This window comes from Xyrauchen texanus, chromosome 36, assembly GCF_025860055.1.
Source record: "Xyrauchen texanus isolate HMW12.3.18 chromosome 36, RBS_HiC_50CHRs, whole genome shotgun sequence".
Taxonomy (NCBI): domain Eukaryota; kingdom Metazoa; phylum Chordata; class Actinopteri; order Cypriniformes; family Catostomidae; genus Xyrauchen; species Xyrauchen texanus.
Genome location: NC_068311.1, coordinates 5,040,216 through 5,066,940, shown reverse-complemented (window position 1 = coordinate 5,066,940; position 26,725 = coordinate 5,040,216). Strand labels below are relative to the sequence as shown.

The following is a 26,725-nucleotide window of genomic DNA, read 5'->3' as shown; positions in this document are numbered from 1 at the left end:
CCTTACACAGTACCTGAAAATCAAGACAATTCTAAATGTCAGTAAGCCCCGCCTCTTTGTACTGTATTGACAGATTGAGGAGGGAAAGCTGTGGTTCCAGTTGGATTGCGGCAACAGTCCCAGGAGCATTGGAATCTCCGGCCGACCAATCAACGACGGATTCTGGCATCATATGGCCCTAGAGTTACGAGGAAACTACAGCAGCCTGTCGTTAGACGACACATACGTAGAACGTCGTCTAGCTACGCCTAAATTCCGTCCTTTAGGAGCTGATTTGTCTATATACTTTGGGGCGCAGGTATTGCCTCCAGACGCCCGCAGCCTGACAGAACACAAAGGCCCGCGGGTCAGTAACGGCTTTCAGGGATGTCTGGACTCCGTTGTTCTGAACGACAATGAACTTCCTCTGCAGAACAAACGAAGCCCGTACGCGGAGGTGGTGGGATTGACGGATCTTAAACTGGGATGCGTTCTCTATCCCGATGCGTGTGCTGCCCAGCCCTGTCTCAATGGCGCCACTTGCATCAGCCTTCCATCTGGAGGTGAGTGTGTGTGTGGATGCTTAGCCTTCTAGAAACGTCTGGTTTTAGGATTTCTTCATGATTAATCTTAATTTTATTATTAATCCTCCTGGTTCCTTCAATTACTTTCAAATTAGTCTCATACTGTGATATAATTACTCTGATAATAAGCTTTGCTCAGTTCTGGCTCAAGTCAAATCACCTCAGCTTCTGTCTGGTAAATGGAAGCTTTAATTCAAAACTGCCGAGTCTGGTGGAGACCAAATGACCATTTATGATGATTAAATCAGCTGTGTTCCTGCTTCACAAATGCTCTACTTCTCTTCTTTTGCCTTTTGGTTTCTCGTCTTATCTCTCATCTTATCCCTTCAAATATCTTCTCTTCTTTCGTATCGTCTTTTCTCATCTACACTCATCCCACTCATCTTGTGTCTTGTATTCTCACCCTTCTCGCCTTGTCTTGTCTCTTTTTGTCTTGGTCTCTTCTCATTGCGCCAATTCTCGTTCTCGAGTCTACGGTGAATGGTCTGCATACAGACGGGAAGTTAAACAGCTGGCTGTCTGGTGCGGTCACAACAACCTTGAGTTGAACATGCTCAAAAGAGTGGAGATGATGGTTTCTAGGCTCTACCATCTCTCAGGACCTGAAGAAGGACACCCACATAGACTCCATTGTGAAGAAGGCTCAGCAGAGGCTGTTCTTCCTTCGCAAGTGGAGAAAGTTCAACCTGCTACTGCAGCTGCTGACACAGTTCTACTTGGCCAAGAGTGTGTCTGTCCCATGTACATCTATAAATGTCTGGTTTGGTTCAGCCACCAAATCAGTCAGGACTGCTGAGAGGATTATTAGGACCCTCCAGCCCACCCTCCAACCCCTGTACGTCTCCAGAGTTAGGAAACGTGCAGGTAGGGTCACAGAAACTCTTTGAACTGCTGCCCTCTGGCTGGCGCTACAGAGCACTGAGTGCCTGGACATCCAGGCACAAGAACAGTTTTTACGCTCAGGCCATTTTCCTCATGAACAATTAAACTGCTTTAGGACTCCCCTATAGTGCAATAATGTATAAATATGTCATGCATATATGTAAATTCACTCATTTAATTCAATAAATGTACATACCCCTACCTTGCACATATATTCTCATTTGCACATGTACATACGCCATACTGTTATATGTCCTATTTCATCTCATCTTGCATTGTCTTGTCTTGTTTCTTCTTGTTTTGTCCTTTTGTCATAACGTACCTGCTCATCTTGAATTGTCATCACTTCTCATCGAGTCTCTGCTCATTGTGTATTGTCTGGTCTCGTTTCATTTCTTCTTGTCTTGTATCATTTTGTCTTGTCTAGTCCTCTTCTCATCTTGTCTTAAATTGTATTTTCTCATTTCATCTCCTCTTGTATCATCTTGTCTCGACTATTCATGTTTTGTCTTGTCCTCTTTTCTCCTCATATATCTTGATTTGTATTATGTTGTCTTGTTTTATTTTGTCATGTCTCTTCTCATCTTGTATTTTCTTGTCTTGTTTTGTCTCCTCTTGTCTCTTTTTGTCTTGTCCTTTTCATTACAAATCTTCTCATCTTGAATTGTCTCATCTCATTTCATCAATTTTCATTGAGTCTCTACTGGTTGTGATCGTCTTGCCTTGTCTCTTATATTCTCATTGTGTCTTGTCTTTTCTCATTTTGTGTTGTTATCATCTTATCTCATCACTTGTCATTTGACTTGTCTCTTTTTGTCTCTTCTCTCCTTGTTTAATTTTTTTCATCTCTGCTCGTCTTGTCTTTTCTCATCTATTCGCTCCTCATCTTGTCTCTTCTCTCATTAGTAAATCTCCTCATCTCATGTGATCTCTTTGATTCTTTTCTTTTTGTCTTAACTTTTGTCTTCTCATCTCTTCTTCAAAACTCATCTCATCTTTCATCTTGTCTATTATGTTCTACTCTCATCCCATATCTTCTCGTCTTGTCTCATTTAATCACTTTTCTTCTCATTGAGTTTCTGCTCATTGTGTATTGTCTCATTTCATCTCTTCTCGTCTTATCCTGTTCTCATCATAACTCTTCTTATCTTGTATTGTTTTGTCTCTTCTTGTTTGGTCTTGTCTTCTTTTCTCATCGTGGATCTTCTTGTATTGTATTCTCGTTTTGTCTCAATCTTGTTTTGTTTTGTCTTATCTCTTGTCTTGAATTGTCTCGTCTCATTTCATCTCCTTTCGTCGAATTTTGTCTTTTTCTTATTTTTTTCATGTCCTCTTCTCATCACCTATCTTATTGCCTTGAATTGTCTTCTCTCATTTTATCACTTCTCTTCTCATTGAATCTCTGCTCGTTGTGTATTGTCTTGTCTTGTTTCGTCTATTCTTGTCTTGTATTATCTTGTCTCATTTTGTCTCCCTCTTGTAATCTTGTCCTCTTCTCTTCTTGTACTGTTTTGTCTCTTCTCGTCTTGTCTCTTCATGTTTTGTCTTGTCCTCTTTTCTCATCACATATCTTGATTTGTATTATGTTGTCTCATTTTGTCTCAGTCTTGTTTTGTCTTGTCCTTTTCCTTACAAATGTTCTTGAATTGTCTCATCTCATTTCATCACTTCTCTTCTCAGTCTCTACTGGTTGTGATTGTCTTGTCTCTTATATTCTCATTGCGTCTTGTCTTTTCTCATTTTGTGTTGTTCTCTTGTCTTATCTAATCACTTGTCGCTTGACTTCTTGTCCTTCATCTCTTTTTGTATCTTCTTTTCTCATCTATTCACTCCTCATCTTCTCTCATTAGTAAGTCTCCTCGTCTCATGTCATCTCTTTTTGTCTTCTTATTTTTTCTCTTAGCTTTTGTCTTCTCATCTCTTCTCTTCACAACTCGTCTCTTCTTTCATCTCGTCTTATTTTCTTCTACGCTCATCCCATCTCATGTTTTCTCTTCTTGTCTTGTGTCTTCTCGTCTCGTCTCTTCGTGGTGTTCTGTATTCTTGTCTCATCTTTTCATCATGTCCCATCTACTCATTTTGTATTGTGTCGTTCTGTCTTCTATCTCTTCATTTCGTCAAATTTTTTCTGGTTTCATCTCAGCTTGTCACTTCTCTCTCTTATTGCAGTCACCTTTCTCTATCACTGTCTTTCACTGGCACTGGGTGAATGGAGCAGTGTTATGAGAGTTGTGGTTTATGCTGTACTCATCCTCTTTGTAAAGGTCGCCTGTGCTTGAGTGTTTGCACTAGTGTCTGTTTGTTTGTGGATAGCACTGACAAAACCAGTGTACTATTTGCTCGCTGACATTTTCCATGTGATTTCCCAATGGTGTGTGAGTGTGTGTCTCAAAAGTTGTTTTGCAATTCATGAACACTGCGCTCTTATGTGTCCCTCTTTCAGGTTTTTCCTGCAGTTGCAATGCTCTGTACACTGGAGGGCGCTGTGAGACAGAAATCAGTGTGTGTGTGCCAAACCCGTGTCAGAATGGCGGCATATGTAAACCCATCGGAAACGCCTTCATCTGCAGCTGCAAGAGAGGATACGCAGGCCCAACGTCAGTTTACCAACTACATATATTTGTTTTAGTTCGCTTTTAAATTTAAAGATAGAGCCCCATTTTTTACCTCAATATCAGAGTTCTTTTTTGTCATGATTGTTTCACATTTACATTTTAGCATTCAAGATGACAACATGTTTACAACGCACAATGTTTTCAATAATTTATTGTATTATATATATATATATATGTATATATATATATATATATCATATATATATATATATATGCAACTGCTCCACACAAAATACGTATTTTAATGTAAAATGTATTAATCAAAATGAATCATTGTTATTACAATATCAAAGGAAACAATTGGCAATTATGGTTTTCTTCATAATCGTGCAGCTCTAATATATAATGAATATACAGTATATGGGTGCTATTAATGTCATATTAGCATATTCAATATATATATATATATAGGTTAGCAAACAAGTATTGAGTGCTGTGTATGTGATATACAGAATGTAGTGAAAGAGAGGACTTTATTACAATCTGTGGCCACAAGATGGTGGCATCAGTATATCTACTTTTGAGCAGCATCAGTTTCTTGAAAAAATCTTTTCATCCTCTGTTTCTCTTTCTATTTATGGAGGAGATTATATTGCTGCAGTCTCTTGTGGGTTATGCTAATGTAATTCATCGCAGACCACAGAAACACTTTTATTTGGTCATTTAATACTCTAGTTCTGACACAAACACTTGAATCGTGCATGTTATGCACACACAACATGTCTTTAGTCATACACCAAATCCAAAGCACACTCTTTTAACAAGTCCTCTCACACAACTACAGTAAAGAAAATGTGCTTTCTTTACTTCTTTGAATGTTTTGAAAAGGCTTTTGCAATCCTTTTAACTTCCATAATATGGATTTCTGAGTACAACAGAAAATTCTGTGAAAACTAGTGTAGAGCAGGACTTGCTTTTACTTCGTTTTGATTGGATGATCGTTATGCTATGGTATTATTTGGTAATATTTTTTTAATCCAACATAATGGTTGCTACACCACTTTTGCCAGCCTTTTCAGTCCATTTGTAGACTGATTCATTTCTGCCAATAAAATGTATAGCTGGGCTAAGACACTGAAATGATGCGATAAAAACCCAAGGGGAGACTTTAACATGTGTTTTGTTTATTTCTCCCATGCAGTTGTGAAGAGGACGTAAATGAGTGTGAACGCGAGCTGTGTGAGAATGGCGGCATGTGCGTCAACACTTTCGGCTCGTTCTACTGCAACTGCACGCTGGGTTTCGTGGGGAGCGCTTGTTCCGTTCGCCCTGTGCTGGTTCCTGACATGCAGGCTGGCCATGCCTATGTGGGGAAGGAGGAGCTCATCGGCATCGCAGTCGTGCTCTTCCTTATCCTCACACTCATATTCCTGTTCATTGCCTTCCGGAAGAAGGTTTTCCAGAAGAGCTATTCGCGGAATAACCTCTCCATGATTCAGGATCCGGCTACGGCTGCCCTGTTGCACAAAGCCAACGGCGGGCATTACCCACTGCGCTGCACCATTGGAGAGCCAATCAGCTTGTACACAGATGGAAGTATGATCGGCCCACCTCAGGTTCCCATCAGACCCATGGCGTACACGCCGTGTTTTCCTGGAGATGCCCGGGGAACCCTTGAGAAACGGGCAGGAGATAGCAGAGGCATGGAGCTAATGGAAATGAGCACTTTCCATCCATCGGAGTCACCACGGATACTAGGTGGAACCAACCGAAGGGGCTTGGTCGTGTGTAGCGTTGCGCCAAATTTGCCACCTGTATCGCCATGCCGGTCTGACTGTGACTCACTACGCAAGAGCCCCTGGGAAGAGGAAGGTGAGAAAGAGATATCTATAATATCTTTGTTTGAGTGTATATTTTCAAGAAACTTTTCACACTTGAGTCTTCTTTAAAAGCAAATTCAGATCTCTTTAAGGGGACCAAAAAGTTAATTGGATGAAATAAGATACAGGTCCCTTTGCGTTCACACTTTCCCTGACCTTGAAAGTGAACTGAAATAAATTTTTGGTCCACTTTAGCTTTAAATGGGTCTCAGTCCATTTATGTTGGCTTGATAAACATACTAGGACAGACCTTCACTCTGTTCTGACTTGTGCTATGCAGGGCTCCAAACTGCGACTACCATTTTTCCTAACAGTGCAATTAAACTTTGCAAGAGACTCTCAGATGCACTCGAGACCGGTCCATGTGTAAACACACATGCTCTGCGCTGTATGTCCATTGAGCCTTGAGCCATGCTGACTGATCCAGGTAGAGTTGTTTCCATTTGCGTTTTGAACGTTTGCCATTTTATATTTCTCTAACGCAACAAAAAGCAACAGCGAACAATCAGAGAGTCGGCCAACTTAGTAGTCGTACCAGTGCGACCTCTTGCATCCTCAATGGCGAATCCGCGACCCAGGATGTGCTACTCACAGCGGTTTATGGTGCGCATCCTGGGTCGCGGATTCGCCATTGATTGTTTAAAACCACTATGAAAGTCCATAATGTGTTAATGATTAAACTAGTTTAAAATCATATTAAATAGCCCTGACAGCATTGAAAAGGAATAAAGGAGAAATCTGTACCATGAACAGACAGAAATTGTAGCTAAGGCTTTCAATCAATAGATCAATAAAACAGGGTAGTGCGTGAATACAATTTCAATTTGGGATGTGTTGTTCTTGAAAAATGGCATAATTGTTTTTATGGTTGCTGTCCATGTTATAATGGTTTTACTTTTATCTTTGGTTGCTATGATCATATTGCAAATACCACATCCTGATGAAAAGAAACCATCAAAGAAAACTAATTCCCACTTCACGCCATGTTCTAACCAGACGCGAAGCGACGCTGTGACACGTGATCCTTCTCATAACAATATATTAAAGCCAGGGTGACACTAGCCAGTTCAAAAATGTCTTTATTTTCACTAAGGATGTCACAGACCTATGGAATGTTGTGTTTGAGGTTTCGTTCTCTTTTAACGGAGCTCTATTGACCAGTATTGTAGTCGAGACCAGCTTATCTGAGTCCAAGTTCAGTCCGAGACCAGAAGAGGGTTGAGTATGAGTCAAAACCAAGACCAGAAGAGGGTTGAGTATGAGTCAAGACCAAGATCAGATGAGGGTTGAATATGAGTCAAGACCAGAAGAGGGTTGATTATGAGTCAAGACCAAGACCAGGAGAGGGTTGAATATGAGTCAAGACCAAGACCAAAAGAGGGTTGATTATGAGGCAAGACCAGAAGAGGGTTGAGTATAAGTCAAGACCAGAAGAGGGTTGAGTACGAGTCAAGACCAAGACCAGAAGAGGGCTGAGTACGATTCAAGACAAGACCAGAAGAGGGTTGAGTATAAGTCAAGACCAAGACCAGAAGAGGGTTGAGTACGATTCAAGACCAAGACCAGAAGAGGGTTGAGTATAAGTCAAGACCAAGACCAGAAGAGGGTTGAGTATAAGTCAAGACCAAGACCAGAAGAGGGTTGAGTACGAGTCAAGACCAAGACCAGAAGAGGGTTGAGTATGAGTCAAGACCAAGACCAGAAGAGGGTTGAGTATAAGTCAAGACCAAGACCAGAAGAGGGTTGAGTACGAGTCAAGACCAAGACCAGAAGAGGGTTGAGTATAAGTCAAGACCAAGACCAGAAGAGGGTTGAGTTTGAGTCAAGACCAAGACCAGAAGAGGGTTGAGTATAAGTCAAGACCAAGACCAGAAGAGGGTTGAGTACGAGTCAAGACCAAGACCAGAAGAGGGTTGAGTATAAGTCAAGACCAAGACCAGAAGAGGGTTGAGTACGAGTCAAGACCAAGACCAGAAGAGGGTTGAGTATAAGTCAAGACCAAGACCAGAAGAGGGTTGAGTACGAGTCAAGACAAGACCAGAAGAGGGTTGAGTACGAGTTAAGACCAAGACCAGAAGAGGGTTGAGTACGAGTCAAGACCAAGACCAGAAGAGGGTTGAGTATAAGTCAAGACCAAGACCAGAAGAGGGTTGAGTACAAGTCAAGACCAGAAGAGGGTTGAGTACGATTCAAGACCAAGACCAGAAGAGGGTTGAGTATAAGTCAAGACCAAGACCAGAAGAGGGTTGAGTACGAGTCAAGACCAAGACCAGAAGAGGGTTGAGTACGATTCAAGACCAAGACCAGAAGAGGGTTGAGTATCAGGTGGCAAGAGTGCTAATTGGGTAATGAATAAAACAACACATTTGCATCTTTTCTGATTTTTAGATTTGTTCTTGCAAATTAATTCTTGCAATGCCACTGTAAATTATTTATCTATTTATTTACATGGCTCCAGACTAACATTTAAGAGTGGTAGCACCGGTGTTAAATTCTAAAAATGGTCGCACCGGTCCAACTTTTTATCAGGATCTTGATGATTAAAATTCAGTCATCTGAAGACAAACAAAGCCTTTTTCTACAATCAGAGGGCATTAGAAAAGATTTTACACAGAAAGTTCCATTGTATCCATAGTTTTAACTTAGTCCGGATTTATTTTGTGTCTGGGATGGCATTAGTGTGAGTACATTATTGAATGAATGAATAAACATTTTTGGGTGAACTATCCCTTTAAATGAATGATTTTTAATTTAATCCGCTGTCAATTCAGAGAATAGAAAAATGCTACAAAATGATGTTGCAACCCATAAATGCATCTCTTTGAGAAAAACAAACTGTTCTTTTCACTTGTACAACAGAAATGGAGGAAATGTAGTGGATATATTTTCCTCTTGTACAATCAAAACAGGGATGTTTACTAGTAAACTGCACTGACTGATTTGATCAATTACAATTAATTGAATCAATTTACAGATTTTATTAATGTAAGTGTGTGAGTGCATGGTTAAGGGCAAGTTATTACTCCTTTTTTGAGTCTCTTCCTTCCTCCTTTGCGGTCAGAAGCCAGCTGCAACCTCCTTTTCATTACTGACTCTATTTCTGTATTTGTTGCCCTTGATGTCAAGGGATTATTTCAGAAAGCATCTAATGAACATAAGTAGGAAATATCAAAGACATTAACTTTCTGCAGCAAATAGGATACACTGCCTCTACCTCGAACCTCACTGGAGCCTAAACAAAATAATCAACTTTCCCATGAAGTATGATTAATGTAATTAACGAATAGATTAATTACAGAATGCTAGCTCATTCAAGATCATTTCAGCACATGTTGACAAACGAGACAGCAATGAATGAGCTAGCTAATATAACCCTGCTCATGGAAAGTCAGTCAGTTAGTTAGTTAGTTAGTTAGCTATACAGTTCAGCTGTGTTGGAAAGAGTACTTTGTTACTTAAGTAAAAGTACTTATACTGAAGAAAAAATTCACTTGAGTACAAGTAGAAGTACTGAGAAATATTATGACTCAAGTAAGAATAGTTTGCTAAAAAACTACAAGTAATTATGTTACAAGTTACTTTATGAAAATTATATTATATACAGTATATACACATCTATTTTTTTAACACAAAGGATGCATTAAATTAATCAAAAATACTGGCAAAATAATGAATTGCAAATTATTATTACATTTTGTAATAACAGACTCCTCACAGGTCCTAAACTAGCAGATTCTAAATGCCAAAACCTGCATTGCTGCAAGAGGATTCGTGGACAAACAGAACATTTTAAGAATACATTTATTTAAATAGAAATAGACATTTGTAACATTATAAATGTCTCTAAACCATCTCTAAACTACATAATGTGCAGTACAACACCATGAGTGAGAGTGTTACCTGCTAGAACAGTTTATTTTAAAGAAGAGGGGCGAACGGTTATGGAATTTAATGCTGGAGTACAATACCGAACTGATGTGGATTGATAGAAGGGAGAGACTGTCTGTGCGTGTGATGATGTGCCATATCACCCTGCAGCTCTTGACTGGTTGCCCACTAAAGCTAAGCAGGGTTGAGCCTGGCCAGTACTTGGATGGGAGACCTCCTGGGGAAAACCAAGGTTGCTGCTGGAAGTGGTATTAGTGAGGCCAGCAGGGGGTGCTCACTCTATGGTCTGTGTGATGGGGACACTATACTGTAAAAAAAGGCACCGTCCTTCGGATGAGATGTTAAATCTAGGTCCTGAGGCTCTGTGGTCATTAAAAATCCCAGGACACTTGTCGTAAAGAGTAGGGGTGTAACCCTGGTGTCCTGGCCAAATTCCCCCATTGGCCCCTATCTATCATGGCCTAGTATTAATCTCCATCCCTGAATTGGCTACATAACTCTACTCTCTCCTCTCCACCAATAGCTGGTGTATGGTGTGCACTATGGCTGCTATTGCATCACTCCAGATGGATGCTGCACACTAGTGGTGGATGAGGAGTTTCCCCCTATACTATGTAAAGCGCTTTGAGTGCCTAGAAAAGCACTATATAAATTTAAGGAATTATTAATTATTATTATTATTAACTATATCAGATATTATTAATAAAACATGGGAACTCGTTGCGTGGGCATATTTTTCCCCCATATTTTGAATTTCTGGGATATTTTTGTCTATTTCAGCGGCATTTTTGCCCTTTGTCCCCAGTCATTTCAGACACTATTGGCAGTGTACCTTTCTAAGGTATTTAAAAAGTTTGTTTTAGACATATAGTAGCAAGTAAACAAGATATCACCACATACTTTATATGTCAAACTACATTGTGTTAATGTTTGACAGTTAAAACTTTGCCTACCATTAAAAACAAGTGAAGTTTGATCAGTCCTTAAATGTGTTCAGACGGTTCCCTCGTACCTGAATGAACGGCTCCTTTCCAGAATAAAATGAAATATGCAGAAAATCACAATATTACAGTTCTTGTATAGTGACAGGGCAGAAAGTCTTGGAGAAGCTAGAGAAGAGAGGACACCGTCGGCAGTTTATACAAGCTGCTGTGTTCATGATGCTGTGACATGCGGGCTTCCATCATGCCATGCACAGCAGATTTAGTTTATAAACAGATTTAGCGTTTATAACTTGCCAATTTCTTCTTCCCAAAAATTCCGAAATCATTTATATTTTTTTGTACTTTGTAATTGTGGTGATAAATAACTGCAGCGAAGTTGAATACTTCTTTTTTAATCAACTCAAGTAAAAGTACTATTATTTATTTATACTTAAAAAGTTGAAAAATTTACTCAAGTACTGTAACGAGAGTAGTTGTAATTTGTTAGTTTCTACATCTGCTGTTCAGTAGTCATTGTACAAATTTAGATAGCTAACTAAAATGAATATATTGTAATTTAAGGAATGTTTTTCTAAAGATGGTGTAACAGTCTCCAGGATTGAACGGGATTTACATTTATGCATTTGGCAGACGCTTTTATCCAAAGCGACTTACAGTGCACTTATTGCAGGGACAATCCCCCCGGAGCAACCTGGAGTTAAGTGCCTTGCTCAAGGACACAATGGTGGTGGCCGTGGGGCTCAAACCAGTGATCTTCTAGATTAACAGATATGTGCTTTAGCCACTACACCACCACTCCATAAGTTTTCTAACGTTATTTCTCCTCCTAACTGGCTATAACTGCTTAAGTTAGGCTATATAGATATAGAAAATTGTTTTCCACTCGACAGGTAAAACAAGACTAGAAACTGAACATTAAGTACCATCACTTAATTTTTGCAACAAATTTTGATCCTCTGGAAAAAGAAGAGTCGGGTTATACCTGCATCCAAACCAAGCAGGATCGGATAGTCAACTGTGTCCATTTTCCATTTCCCTTTTGGATTTGTAACTAGTAGCACCTTATAAACAAGCAAAACATTTATTTATTTTTCTAGAGCAAATAGAAAAAATATTTTTTTTCCTAAAAATGTATGTCCACATATGTGCACAGCAAGACTATGTTATACAATTTTAAATAACACTAAGATAAAGAAAGTAGTGGTTGACTGGGTTTTTAAATGGCCGATGCCAATATCCAGAGTGCAGGGTGGCCGATAGGTCAATACAATGCTGTTATATCACACAATTTAATTTCAGTAAATAACATAAACATAAAATTGCTAAAAATAAATTGACAAACTGTTATTTAGCACTACATTTACTCAATTTCACACAAAATTGTAACTTTGTAAAAAAGAATCTAAAAAAATCATATTGTATTTGAAATGGTAGATAAGCATTTCTTCTGATTTCTGTTTAGTCATCATATTTTTCTAATGAATAAACTGTTAATATATAAGAAAGAAGGAAATAACAGTGCACACTGTAGTCCAGCAACCATGGATGGCATGTCCACGTTAGCAATCGCATTTTCTCCCAAAATACTGAATCAAACCAATTGTACATACAGTTCATAGTGATTAAGACATTTACTAATAGCGCACGTGAAGCGCTTTTATTTTGAAGTTGCACTCACACGAGTCAGTCCACTGGCGGCCATCTTTGGAAAGCTCCCGGGTGATCATTTCCAGTTGGTGCCACTGCAGCTCTTATCTACTTGAATGGAGGAACACCGAAATATTAAAAAGAGTTGGACAAGATTATGATCAAAGAACATATTTCAAATCAGCAGTAAAATCTGATAACACTGATATCATAAATTGTGCTTCTTTACCTCAGATTACACACAAAAAAACAGCTTTTGGATGAACCCATTTATTCAATGTGAAAATGCACCGTGGATGTAGGAATGCATTTACTAATGTTAATAAATAGAACCATATTGTGCAGCGATATCAAAATAAAATATAACAAAATATTCTATTTTCTGTTGTTTTAAAGAGAAAATGAATGAATTTTGATATGAAAATATATATCTGAGAAAATATATATTTATGTGCTTGTTTTATAACCTAATACACATTAAGTGAATGTAAAAAAAAAGTGAACCCGCTTTGCGTTCACAATGTACATTATAAGCAAACCGCACTGTGAACCATAACAAAAGTATAGTGTTCTGGCAGACCTTTGTTGAAAACTTCTAGCCAACAACTATTCAGCGACATATTAATTGCAAGGATGCATAAGGGTGGGGGTCTCAGTTTGATTCACTTTCAGGGGTCTATGAACGTTTGAAGCATTCATTGTATGTCAAAAAGTATTGCAACACCTGAAAGGAAGTGTGAAATCCATCTAGAAAAATGGCGCTTATGTATATGCATAAGTTTATACATGTTTATCAAAAGGATGAGATGCTAATGTATGAACTATTCATGGACTCTATGAAATCCATTTTCCCCTAAACGTGCATTTGACCTCATAAAACTCTGAGATTTGCTGAAACCACTGCAGTTTCACACACACATATCTCAGTAACCCCCCATGGGCTTTACACTTTGTTATTCAAATTCTTAATGAACCCAATGGCAATGCTGAGAACGGCATAGTATTCAAACGTTTTCCAACATATCGATTGCAAAATGACCTATGACTGTTTTCATCATAGATAGCAAAACTGCTGCCAGATTTGTGTTTATCAGTGAATGCAGAGGCAGAGCTCAGCACTTTTATCTTCTTCAACTCAGCTCACTGTCCTGCTGTGACAGTTTATCTAGAAGCGTACATTATGTGGAAAATAAAAAGCTTGTTTTTGTTAAAAATGTCTCCACCTGCAGCGACCCAATAGCTATCATTTTAATACAGTTAATGATGCGTTTGGTTAACCAAATCAAAAATTCAGTTTCATATGGTGATTACAGCAGAAGATTAGCTGCCGGAAGAAGCTCTTTTAATTCACTTCTGCATTGTTGGAACAGATATCTGTCTGTGTTGTTTTTCATTGTTTTTTTTATGTAAACATGCGCTCGACAGACTAATAATTCATTCTGAGGTGCATTCTCAGCCTGAGAAACTGCTGAAAAATCACACAAAGAAAATTAGCCAAAAATTTACCTTTTTTCTTATTTTTCTGATTTGACATTATACTGTTAACTCAGCGTCCTCTCAATTTCAACTGCTTTTATTTTCAGCAAATGTAACATGTGTAAATATTTGTATGAACATAAAAAGATTCAACAACTAAGACATAAACTGAACATGTTTCACAGACATGTGACTAACAGAAATGGAATAATGTGTCCTTGAACAAAGAGGGGGTCAAAGTATCAGCTGCATTAAGTACTGCAGTGCATCTCCTCCTCATGGACTGCACCAGATTTGCCAGTTCTTGCTGTGAGTTGTTACCCCACTCTTCCACCAAGGCACTTGCAAGTTCCCGGACATTTCTGGGGGTGGCCCTAGCCCTAGCCCTAGCCCTAGCCCTCACCTTCCGATCCAACTGGTACCAGATGTGCTCAATGGGATTGAGATCCGGGCTCTTCGCTGGCCATGGCAGAACACTGACATTCCAGTCTTGCAGGAGATCATGCACAGAACGAGCAGTATGGCTGGTGGCATTGTCATGCTGGAGGGTCATGTCAGGATGAGCCAGCAGGAAGAGTACAACATGAAGCAGGAGGATGTCTTCCCTGTAACGCACAGCATTGAGATTTCCTGTCTCCCTGTAGCGCTGTCTTAGGCATCTCACAGTACAGTCGTTGCAATTTATTGCCCTGGTCACATCTGCAATTTGTGTTGATGCGACAAAGCAATCAAAAGTTATAGCATTACAAAAATAATTCAGTGTTCCAAAACATCCCTATGTGTCCCAAAGCCTCTCTTAACAATTAAAACATAATAATTGTACATAAGAACTAATTACACATGCAAACACAACAATGACTAAAGCTATGCATAGCATGGAGACATGATTTTAGTAATGAGATTTCACAGAATGAGTGGTATCTGACTTAATGAAAGATAATCACCTCCTATAATGGTATATGATATTTTTTGTTCCTTTTATATTCATACCTGTTATTTTCATTTGCAGCACACTTTAAGTAACACCAACATAACATAACATATACTTAGCTATTCACAATATTTTTTGTCTGCGAGTAAAACAAATGGGCTGGTTGTATTCTACTCTTTGAGAGCATATGACAACATATGATACATGACTATCTGATCAGTTTGATGTTTTTGCTGATTGAGCTTAAAGAAGATCTGAGCTTAAAGGGTTAAAAGAACTTCAACTTTTAAAACCATGTCTTGAGACGCTTTCTGTTCTAATCATTACGCTGCGTCAAGCTTTTTAAGTGCAATAACACATTCAGTCTGAACGGCCCCTTAGGGGCACTGTGGTGAGAAGGGCGGGGCCGAGCGGTGTCTGGGCAGAGCGAGGCCGGGAAGATAAGTGGTGAATGAGCTCCACCTGTGTGCCTCACCGGTCTCGAGTTCCAGTGAGGTGTGGCGGGAGTATTAGATGAGAGGAGACAGCGGCAGACAAGAGAGACACATGAAGCTGTCTGTGTGTATCCGCTTGTCAGTGTGGTGTTGCTGAAAAACGGCCTTATTATGTGCGACTGAAAAGTGCAACGATAAATATCTACGTGTTTTGTCAAGCCAGCCCCAGCTTCCTCCTTTCCATAATTGCTAAAAGCACCTTCCTCAATGTACATTGCTTGATATAGAAGAATCCAACAATTAATTTGTGATTGGTATTGCACAGCCAAACATTTTGACTATCATCCTAAGCCTGGTCCACTTGGCAGATTATTCTGACAAATACGACCCACTTAGACAGGAATAGACTGTCTGACCCATATATAAAGTGGTAAACTGTTGTTGTTGTTGTTGTTGTTTGGGTGGGGTGTGCATAGATCCAAAATGAAATGTAACTGAGAAAAACAAAATAACTTAATTTGCTTGGTACTAAATATCTCAGACAAAACTGTGGATCTCTTTTGAATGCTCACTGTCGCATGTGCTTATAAACGTGAGTGTGTTACCTTGCATTGCGTTGCAGCCAGGCAATCAGATTGGAACTGGTGATCAGCCTAGCTCTTGCTAATTTTGCAATACGCATCAGACATTCTAAACAGTCCTCAGGAGTGTCGTCTGAGACTGATTTTAATAGTCCCTGTATATATGCATGTCCCATTCAAATATTTAATATCAATCTTTACAGTATTAAATACTAAAAAGAATGCCGGTTACAAAACTTGTGTTCATGGGATCCATTTACTGTAGAAGTTGATGGTGAAAGCCATTTCTTTCGGGCATTATATTCTCGCCCATTAGAATCCTCCGAGGCTTTTTGCTGCCCATAATTACTTCATTTTTCATTTCTATATGGTTGTGGTGTCCTCCATTCAAAACCTCTTAGGTCTTAAAAATCTCCACCTGTGAAAAACCAAGTGAGACAATTATATGCAGCTGTTATAAGCAGCCGTTTCCATGACACCATTAGAGGAAAGATCAAAGGGAAAATGTGTGAGAAGAGAAATAGATTAAAAGGCAACCATCAGAGAGAATAGTTCAGAGGACCGAAAGGTGTGAAGATGGCTTTCTGAATTCAAAACAGCTGTTTTTATTGTGCGTAAAATACAGTACCTGCAGTATAATAAACTATCTGTTAACATTTCCATTCATCTCAATGGCAGTTTCTGTGCTGGTGCATGCTTCTCCATGAGTGCGTGATTTTGGTTTGACACTTTTAAGAGCCCTCCAAAAGATTGGTCACTGGCAAAACATACAGTACACTATAATATTAGGGCTGTCAATCTATTACCATTTTTAATCTATTAATTACATTGCATGCCGATTAATTATTCAAATTAATCACAATTAATCGCATACATGAATATAAGCCCCTCAAATAACAATAACTCGTATATATTTCTTAAATAATTATAAATAGTTCTATTTCAATAACGTCGGTGTACACCTGCATGAGACAAATGCTTTTGGAGCATCTCGGTTCCATTGCGTTGCGTCATAAACATACCGTGTTTGTGTTGCTGTGGCAAGTTAAACGGAGTTTGAAACTTTGAAAAACGCATCTTGAGATCGCTGGGTTCGGATTTGCACTCCATCAAGCTTTGTTTGTATGCAAGAATGTGTTCTCATCTTGTGTTGTCTGCTCTTGGTTAAGTGTTGTTTTTATCTTTGTCTATTTGAGCTGCACGTTGCCTATACAGCTGGAGATTCGATTACTGCCCCCTGGAGAAAACAGGTGGTACTCCATGCTTGAATTGGTTATATGGAAGAAATATCCTTATTACCATCTGGGTACATGATTAATTGCTTTTAATTGATTACATATATATATATATATGCGATTTATATGTTGCTTGCAAAACAATAAAATTTTTTGGGCATCAATGGACAAAGATGCGTCTTGCAACTATTTGCTAAATGTGTAGTTACAGCTTCCACTAGCATGGGCTAACTGGACCATGCTAACCAGCCAATCCTTGACACCATGAGTTTGAGTTATGATGCTTACTCTCTGAAATTTCTGTTTAGGTAAAGTGGATTTGCTGGAGGACGTCACTTGTTTCTCAGGCAGTAACAAGGGCAGCAATTCTGAGGTCCATTCGCTGAGCTCCTTTCAGTCCGACTCTTGTGACGATAATGGTAAGACCTTGCACATTTGTGTGTGTGTTTACTTTTCTTCTGACATATTGTGAAAGAATTTAAAACGTGTCTTTTATTAAGGATTCTTCATTGTCTAGTCATCATCTTCATCATTGTTATGTCCAGTAATTATTTCAAGAATCGGACAAAGTTATGTGTGCGTTTGTGTGGGTGAGTGTATGTGCTGCTGCCTTCAAGTCCTCCTGGGAAGTCCCTACCTACGAAAAATTGCAATTGCAATATGTATTTAAGTTATTTTGGTTGGGATAATATAGGCATTTGCCATTTCATAAAGTAAATCTGTATATTTCACAAGCATTTTAAATGCTAATCCAACCAAATGAAGAGTGAAAAATATGTTACGTGTAATTGATGCTTTATATTAGTGTTCTCAAAAGTACCGGTACTTCGGTACCAAGTCAATACACCTTAAGGCTGCAATCTTACTGTGGATAAGCTGTGTACTTTAAATTCGACCGGTCATCCAATAAAAACTCCACAGGCATTGAGAATCATTCACGTTGTATCAGATGACAGAGCAGAGCACTAAGCCACGGTGAACCACGCAGCACATGTAAACTATAATTTTAGCTCAGCTTTATTTATATCACATTTAAAACAACAGAGTTGACCAAAGTGCTTCACAGTAATAACACTTAAAACATAACATTTTACTATTACCACATACACAAACACCAGTAATCTAAAATGAAAACACTTCCAAACTTTGTCCTACATTTAATTTGTCAGACTCAAAAGCCAGTGTAAAGAGATGAGATCTCAGTCGTGACAGAAATGTGAAGCTTGCGGCAAAAAACACACGTTATAATAAAAGCACGATTTAAAATATAATCTAGATGCTTGAAATTGAAGAAATTGAATACAAATGTATTACAACTGTATAGTAAAATGTAATATTCACTGTAATAATAATTATTATTAATCAAAATATCACAAGCAAGACACCTGTTGAATAAAAGTTTGGCAACATTTTTTGAAAAGTTCTATTTTCATTTGTTAAAAGTATTGATTGGACACCATTTTGTTGATGAAATTAAAATAAACTTTAAAAAAAAAGTCTGGAACGTTCTGGAAAATAATAATAATTATTAAGGGGACTCTGGCATCCTTGCGGTGAAACTGGGCTCCATGAAAGGGCAGAGTAGTGTCCATAGGACAGCCCAGGCACAGGCTGGGTCAGTCGGTATCCTCCAAAGGGGCGTCACTAGGGGCCTGTCTTCCCAGGCCCGCGGCAAGCATGAGGGGAAGGCGGACCAGCATCTAGCCCATCGGCGGCAACGTAAGCTGTTCACCCCCGGCGACTTATTAACGTGTCTGGGGGGGTCCGAGGAACGGGTCCGGCAGCATACCATCTCATTCAGCTTCGAACCCTCCCAGCTCTGGTCCTGGGCTTGCGAGGATGCCAGTGCGAGGATGCCTCCCCCTCCAAGCGTCACCCAGTCGGCACCTCCTCCCATGCTCCTATCCAATCATGGAGTCCAGAGCCGGAGATGCACACCCTTTAGCCACACACACGGGAATGCTACTTCCTCAACCAGGCCCTATGGTCGGAGTGGAAGAATGGGGATATCTCTCCGGGCCAGCTCCTCCTCTCACTCTCCCCCGGGTGGGAACAGAGAAAAACACTAATTAATATGACAGCCTCAGCCAGCCATAGGGTAAAGGCTTATTAAGTGCCACTTAACCTTTGCTGTAGCTGGGAGGCCGTCCTCGTTTTTTCAACGACCCACTCCAGGCTTTCCATCTAACAGGCGAATGAGAGGAAGAGTGATGTCACTGTTGGTGCCCAACTGCGCTGTCTCTGCCCATAAAAGTGCCCGAATTCTCCACCTCTGTGGCAGAGTGAGCAAGAGACAGACACAGTGCATGTAGCGTCAAGCCTCGGAGAGGCATTTATTGGAAATAATAATAAATGTAAAATGTCCAAAAGAGGTTATAAAGTGTCCAAGGGGGAATAGTGTTCATAATAAAAGGGGACTCTGGCATCCTCATGGTGAAAAGGGGCTCTGTGAAAGGGCGGGGTAGTGTACATAAGATCACTTAAGAAGCAGCACACGCTTCCCTCCAAAGTCCACGGCGCGAGGGGCGGTGGCGTCACTGGCGTCTTCCCACGCCCGCAGCAAGCTGTTATGAACGCCGGTGAAGGCGCCCCTCCTACCGGCCACCGGAGATCGGTTTCACCCGAGTATTGACTAGTTAAACTCCATTTCCCATAAACCCACATACCTGGCATGATGATTGCTTCAGCTGACTGTCATTATCTCCCCTCTATTTAATCAGTGTCTTCATGTTCATTCATTGTGAAGTCTTGTTTTGCCCCGGCAGCATTTCTGAGCGTTATTCCTATGATTCCTGATTCTCTGTGTTCTGACCCAAGTCTGTTTACCCGTTTACGCCTGTCTGCCGCCTGTATTCACTGACCTCACGCCTGTCCCTCTACTATTGTTTGTTTACTGCCTGCCCTGACTCTCTGCCTGTTGACTACGATCCTGCCTGTCTGCATATACCTGTCTGCCTGCCTATTACCTTGCCTGTACCTTACGTTGCTTCCTAATAAATCGCAAATGGATCCCAATCAACCTGAGTCACCATTACACAAGCGTAAGGGGAAGGCGGCCCGGCATCTAGCCAACGTGAGCTGTTCACACCCCGGCGACTCATTAATGCATCCGGGGGGGTCCGAGGAACGCCATCTCGTCCAGCTCCGAACACTCCCAGCTCTGGTCTTGAGTATTAGGTACTGCAAGGATGCCAATGTGTGCACACATGGAGATTTGAAGCCGGCTCCCCGAGAAGAGGTGCGCTCTGCATTTTAAAGACAGTGGTGATGAAGCATTATTGCCATCAGGAGTGCTTCATTCACTGTTGACTAAACGAGGCTTATTAATTATGCACCTCTTCTCGCTCTCCCGCCTGGCGGAAGGGCGGCCATCGCGGGGCGACGATGACGAGCCAGAGGAGTGGATCATTCCGCCACACCTCTCTCCTAAAATGTATATCCATGTACTTTCCAGATATGAAACGCATGTTAATGCAAGTTGTAATACAGCTGTAGAGTCAACTTTACAATTAAAACTTAATTATGACCACTACCAATTAGCTTTCACCATGATTTTTAATTAGATGACCCCAACTGGAAAAGTTGTGGATTAATGAAAATAGTTTTCTGCTGGTAATTATGACATTGTGGTGGCGTTCAAGTCGTAAATGCAATTATTCTAACATGACTTGAAGGGTGTGTGTGTGTGTTTGTGTGTGTGTGCTTGCGTGCGTGTGTTTATTGGTCACTTCATTACCATTTCTCCACAGATTTGTTGGAATGATGACATGCTTGCCTTTCATTGGTCACTGCTAAATTCATCAGCAGCCAAACAGGCCACAGAAGCTTCTGCAGTGGACCAAAAGTGTTACCGATTCTGGCGTTGATCTTTCCGTTTGGTTTCCTGTATGCGTGTCTGTATGAGTGAATGTTTCTGACTGGTCTTCATTGCTTTCTCTTTCCAAGCTTCCATAGTGACGGTAATACGGCTGGTCAATGATGCAGTCGACACGATTGAAAACGAAGGTACTCATTTCATTCGCTTCGGATTCTGATGAAGCACCTTTCTAAAAAGTGCTTTCACACAGGCACATTTTAAGATACTGTGAATACACTAACTGAAAATAAAGATCTAAAACACAGACACTCTTAACATGAACAATCATTTTTTTTAAATACTCTTTTTCTGTCTGCTTTTATTATCTATACAAACACATATGTTTACTAAATGAGGACATACAATAGACTTCCATTGATTTCATTCTAAGTTAAATATAATTGCTACAGAGTACCTCTATCCTTAAAAGTAAACTTTTTGCATTTAAAAAAATAATAATAATAATTTTACAATGTAGTTATGCCAGGTGTGCTGATATACAGTATAACAGCTCTCTTGCTCATGTGATCTTGTGTGTCCCCAAAGGAAAGTTTGGTCAAATGTAGCTCACTGCTGGGAACAATTTTGGGTTTTGTTGTTCTCCACACACACACACACACACACACACACACACACACACACACATGTACACCATATTTAGGGACGAGCACCAATGGTGCAAGGACCTTATTGTTCTTCTAGGTGTTTATTATTTTTTTCCCGAAATGAATCACATTTCTGAGGGCCTAAACATACTCAAAAACTCATGAAAATTTGCACACGCATCAGAGGTGGTGAAAATTCACATCTAATATGAGTTTCAGAATTAGGTGTGGCAAAATGGCTCGATAGCGCCACCTACAAACTTTCAACGTTGTGCGCTGTATGCTATGCACGTGTAACATGCCAATACCTACAGAAAAGTCTCTTTGACCCATGCTCTAAACTCAAATTTTTCCTCAGTTTTTGTCATTTCCTGGCCGTGTACTTTAACAAACTCCTTCTAGAGATTTAATTAGATCTACTTCATATTTGGTTAATCTAATCTAAAGGCCTTGATGATTCTAAGTTGCGAAGCTTTTGAGTTTTCACTGCACAGCATGCCCGTGACGGTCTGACAAATTTTGATGTTTCGCCATGAAAAAGAAAGTTTTTATAAATCATACAATGTCCAATCTGCCCTAAACTTCACATGTTTGATAATAGTCCCAGCCTGAATACATCTAATATTCAGTTATAGTCATAGCACCACCTACTGGCAACAGCCAATTCCAGGTCATGTACTTTAAAAAACTCATAATCAGATCAACATTATATTTAGTCAGTATTAATCTAAAGGCATTGGTGATGGAAAATGTACATCTGACACTGGTTTTAGAATTAATTGTGGCAAAATGGCTCGATAGCGCCATATACAAAATTTCAACGAAGCAGCTCTCACGCCACGTTTCACCTACACTTAAGAAAATCGGTAGACATATGTAACATTTCAACACGTACAAATAGAGTCCCTTTGAACCATATCCTAAACCCAACAGAAAGTCAGACATTGTGAATTTTCTCTTAAATTTTTGCTCAGTTTTTGCCATTTCCAGGCCTCGTACTTTAACAAACTGCTCCTAGAGATTTCATTAGATCAACGTCATATTCGCTCAGTCTAATCTAAAGGCCTTGGCGATGCTAAATTGCTAATTTTATTCCATTAAAATTTATGTTTATTGTTATAATGCATTATACTCTTGAACAATGAATAGTTTAAGTATTATAATGTATTATAACTGTAGTTACAATTATTTATGAGAAGTTATTACATATTCTAAGATGTATTATGACACATTATAAATGCATTATAATGTATTTAAAATGCCTTTACAATGCATTAAGTATATATGCTTCATAGAAAGTGTTACCCTATTTCACGCTGAGGTATATCAATCTACTTCATATTAACACATTGTAAAACCAATTCTTAATGACATTTTAAAACTATATTTTAAAGGCGTGGTCATTTTTATTTGATTGACAGCCCTATCTTAAACATTTTGAAACAACATATAGAGATGAATTAAAGTAGTGATAAATAAATTGCCTTTATCGACAACAAAGCCGTTTTGTCGTAATAAGTGTTGCCATATATAAGAATAACTACGGAGGACTGAGAAAGTGAACAGATCAGAGTTGCCATCTCATAATTACATTAATCCTACACACCGTGAATGCAGCGTAATACCAAAATTGCATTGTTGTAAAATTTACTGTAGTAACTGATATATTGGCGGAAACTAAACTTTTTGTATGGCTAAACACATACACAAAAAATATTACAAAACAGAAAAATTCACTCATATTTGAAAACAGATTGCTGATGTTTATGTCATAGAAAGATCACTGAGGAAAATGTCAGATGATATATAAAGCACACGTGCACATGCAATTCATTACTTTTTACAACACATACGGTTTCTGCACAAATACACAGTTCAGGGTGTGAGATGAGTTTAAGGAGCAATGCGCTTGGTGCTGACCCAGACATCTGTCTCTCTCTCTCTCTCTCTCTCTCTCTCCCTCACTCTCGCCATCTCTCTCTCCCTCTTCATTCTGCTTGCCAGTGTCCGTTATGGATCAAGGTCAGAACTTCAACAGAGGTGATTCTCTCTCTCTCTCTCTCTCTCTCTCTCTCTCTCTCTCTCTCTCACTCTGTGCTTTGTTCAGCTAAAACTGGCTGAGTTCATGCCCTCCTTTTCTTACTTACTCTATTTGCTCTCTGTCTGTATTGCTGACAAACTAAGCTATTGCATTCTGGGAAATGTCACATCATCCGGCTCGACACACACACCAGTGTTGCCATGTCTGCTTATTTTAAGAAACTTTGTGCTTATAGATTTTGGAAGGTTGTGTTATTTGAGGTGGGGCTTGTTTCCAGAATACAGTCATGGTTTTTTGGATATTTATTGCCTTGCACCCAATTTTTATTTCATTTTATTTTGTTTTAGAGGCATGAACATTTTAAAAAATGTCGTTTTATTTTAGTTAACAATTTTGTTTTCTCGTTTAGTTATGATTTTTGTTTCCGTTAAAGATAATAACAATGCCACCCATAACACAAAGTTGACAAAAAGATATTGTAATTGCGATCAATTTCGATTAATAGAATTTATATTGAAATTCTTATTTTGGGTGGATCCAGCTGCATGCCATTTTCTTTAACCGGCTTAACAGCCAAAACAAGTAGAGAACTGTATTTGTGAATGACTTTATTGCTGTTTTATACATCAGTAAATCGCTCCGCTTCACATTGGCCCTCTTAGATGCATAATAATCAATGCTGTTATTCACCTTTTGAATATATCCTGCACAAAAGCGAGCTATGAATGTGTCTCTGAATGGTTAAAATGCTCAACCACTGAAAAAAACGCACGCTAAATAGAAAATTATTGATTACATATTAAAATGTAATCTCGATTATTTATTTGATTACTTGTGCAGCCCTAACACAAATTCATAGCAACTGTCCGAATAAAGTACTTTTCAATAATTATTTTAATTGTAATCAAAATTTAATGTCAGATCATTGAAATTAGAGCAATGACGCATTAACGTATTTATGCTTGTTTTGTTTTATCAGACTTGGATGTTTATGTCGGTTTTTTTTTTAAGATGTGGCAACACTGAAAACACAAATACACATCAAAGCACATGCAGTCTGTCACCCCATTCTTCTTGTTATCTTATCCCTCTCCCCGTGTAGTGCTTCCATTGCTGACTGTGTTTTCCGTTGTTTGATATTGATGTTTTTTGATTGTGAGGATTACAGTGTGTGTGTGTGTGTTGTGACTGTGAATATGTGTCCCTGCGCTTCTGTGTTTCATGCATTGCTGCATGCGAGCCTCAAACACATTTATTTGATGTTTTAGCTTTTTTTTTTTTTTTGCCGTGTCACAGTTTGGTTTGTGCTTTTGATTAACGTGTTTTGCTTACTGGAATGTGTTGATGACCTTTGAACCTTGACCTCATGTCCTGGCTGCATCTTCAGTCACCCTGCAGGCATGGTCACTCACTCCTTCAAGACCTGCATGTGGAAATGTTGAAAATAACGGTCCTGTCCCAAATGCCACTCTAGGGTCACATTTTGTTGATGTCATTTTGCATAGACCAGTGGTTCTCAACTAGTGTGTCACGACCCAAAAATGGGTCATAGATCCAAAATGCAACTGGGGGTCTGGGTAGCTCAGCAAGTAAAGACACTGACTACCACACCTGGAGTGGTAGTCAGTTCGACAATGTTCGAATCCAGGGTGTGCTGAGTGCTCCAGTCAGGCTTCTTAAGCAAACAATTGGCTCAGTTGCTAGGTTGGGTAGAGTCATGTTGGGTTAACCTCCTCGTGGTCACTATAATGGGGTTCTCGCTCTCAATGGGGTGTGTGGTGAGTTACGCATGGATGAGTTCACGCGGTGAATAGCGTGAAGCCTCCACACGCGCTAGGTCTCCGCGATGACGCGCTCAACAAGCCACGTGATAAGATGTGCAGATTGATGGTCTCAGATGCGGAGGCAACTGAGATTCATCCTCCGCCACCCAGATTGAGGCAAGTCACTACGCCACCACGAAGACCTAGAGCGCATTGGAAATTGGGCATTCCAAATTGAGAAAAAATAAAGTGCAACTATCTTTATAATCATGCATCGAGTGTATAGCAAAATAATAGGCTTATCAACTTTTATAAGGGAGGAGAAAATGCTTCCAATATCTTTTGTTGATGATGTCAAAAGACATTTGCTTTAATTGGCACCCATCTGTCACTTGGTAGATCCAGCCAACAGAGGTAGATGCCAACATGGACAGGTTGCGTGAATTGCCCTTTGTGACAATACATAATTATAGCTAGGATTTATTAACTGGTCCCACTTTATAATAGGTGTCTTTAACTATGTACTAACATTAAAATACATACAATACAATTTACTTATTGTGTAACTACATGTTTTAAATTATCACAAGATTCATATTTGCTTCTACTGAGGTTGAGGGTTTAGGGTAAGGATTGGGGTAGGGTTAAGTTTAGGGGTAAGGGTAACAATGCAACTATAGATGCAATTAAATGCAGGTACTTTAAATGTAAGTACAATGCAATGACATGTATGTACATAATAAGTACATTGGATCAAATTCTTAGGTACATAGTAGTTAGTGGTGGCGTAGTGGTGGTACAAAGGAGTGGTGGTGGCGTAGTGGGCTAAAGCACATAACTGTTAATCAGAAGGATGCTGGTTCGATCCCCACTGCCACCACCATTGTGTCCTTGAGCAAGGCCACAATGGCCACTTAACTCCAGGTTGCTCCGGGGGGATTGTCCCTGTAATAAGTGCACTGTAAGTCTTTGGATAAAAGCGTCTGCCAAATGCATAAATGTCAATGTAAATGTAGTTAAAGACACCTAATATAAAGTGGGTCCACTTAAGGGGTCTCTTGCAAGTAGGCCTTTGTCTTTAAACAGTCAACCTTGAGTCAAGTCAGACTCTAAAGGTGGACTAGAAAACAAATTCATAATAGCCAAATCAAGGTCCAGTCTAACTGTAAACTCAACACTAAGCAATTAGATCAATATTTGAATCTTATTTTAACCTTCATAAATGAGAAAAACAATGTGTAATATCAGGGTTGCAACTGCAGTTGGAGTCCGAGTTCGAACTCAAGTAACCAAGCTCCAGAAACTACTCGAGATTGGAAAAAATAAAATAGGACCCAGACTATATTAATTAGAGGTTCACTTGCAACAATAAAAAGTATGGCTTATGCCAACCACAATTTTTTCGTGTGGTGAATTATTGGCTGCCAAAAGCATGAAATTATCT

At 39.4% G+C, this 26,725-nt stretch overlaps 1 protein-coding gene across 1 annotated transcript in view; it reads left to right on the top strand.

Annotated features, from left to right (window-relative positions):
* LOC127629571 (protocadherin Fat 3-like) overlaps positions 1–26,725 on the top strand; it is a 198,762-nt gene that overhangs the window by 166,922 nt on the left and 5,115 nt on the right. Inside the window, exons 25-30 of the mRNA XM_052106671.1 lie at positions 74–542; positions 3,889–4,042; positions 5,202–5,872; positions 17,325–17,435; positions 20,962–21,021; positions 23,482–23,517. Of these exons, the coding sequence (XP_051962631.1) occupies positions 74–542; positions 3,889–4,042; positions 5,202–5,872; positions 17,325–17,435; positions 20,962–21,021; positions 23,482–23,517 (1,501 nt within the window). The remainder of the gene's footprint in view (positions 1–73; positions 543–3,888; positions 4,043–5,201; positions 5,873–17,324; positions 17,436–20,961; positions 21,022–23,481; positions 23,518–26,725) is intronic.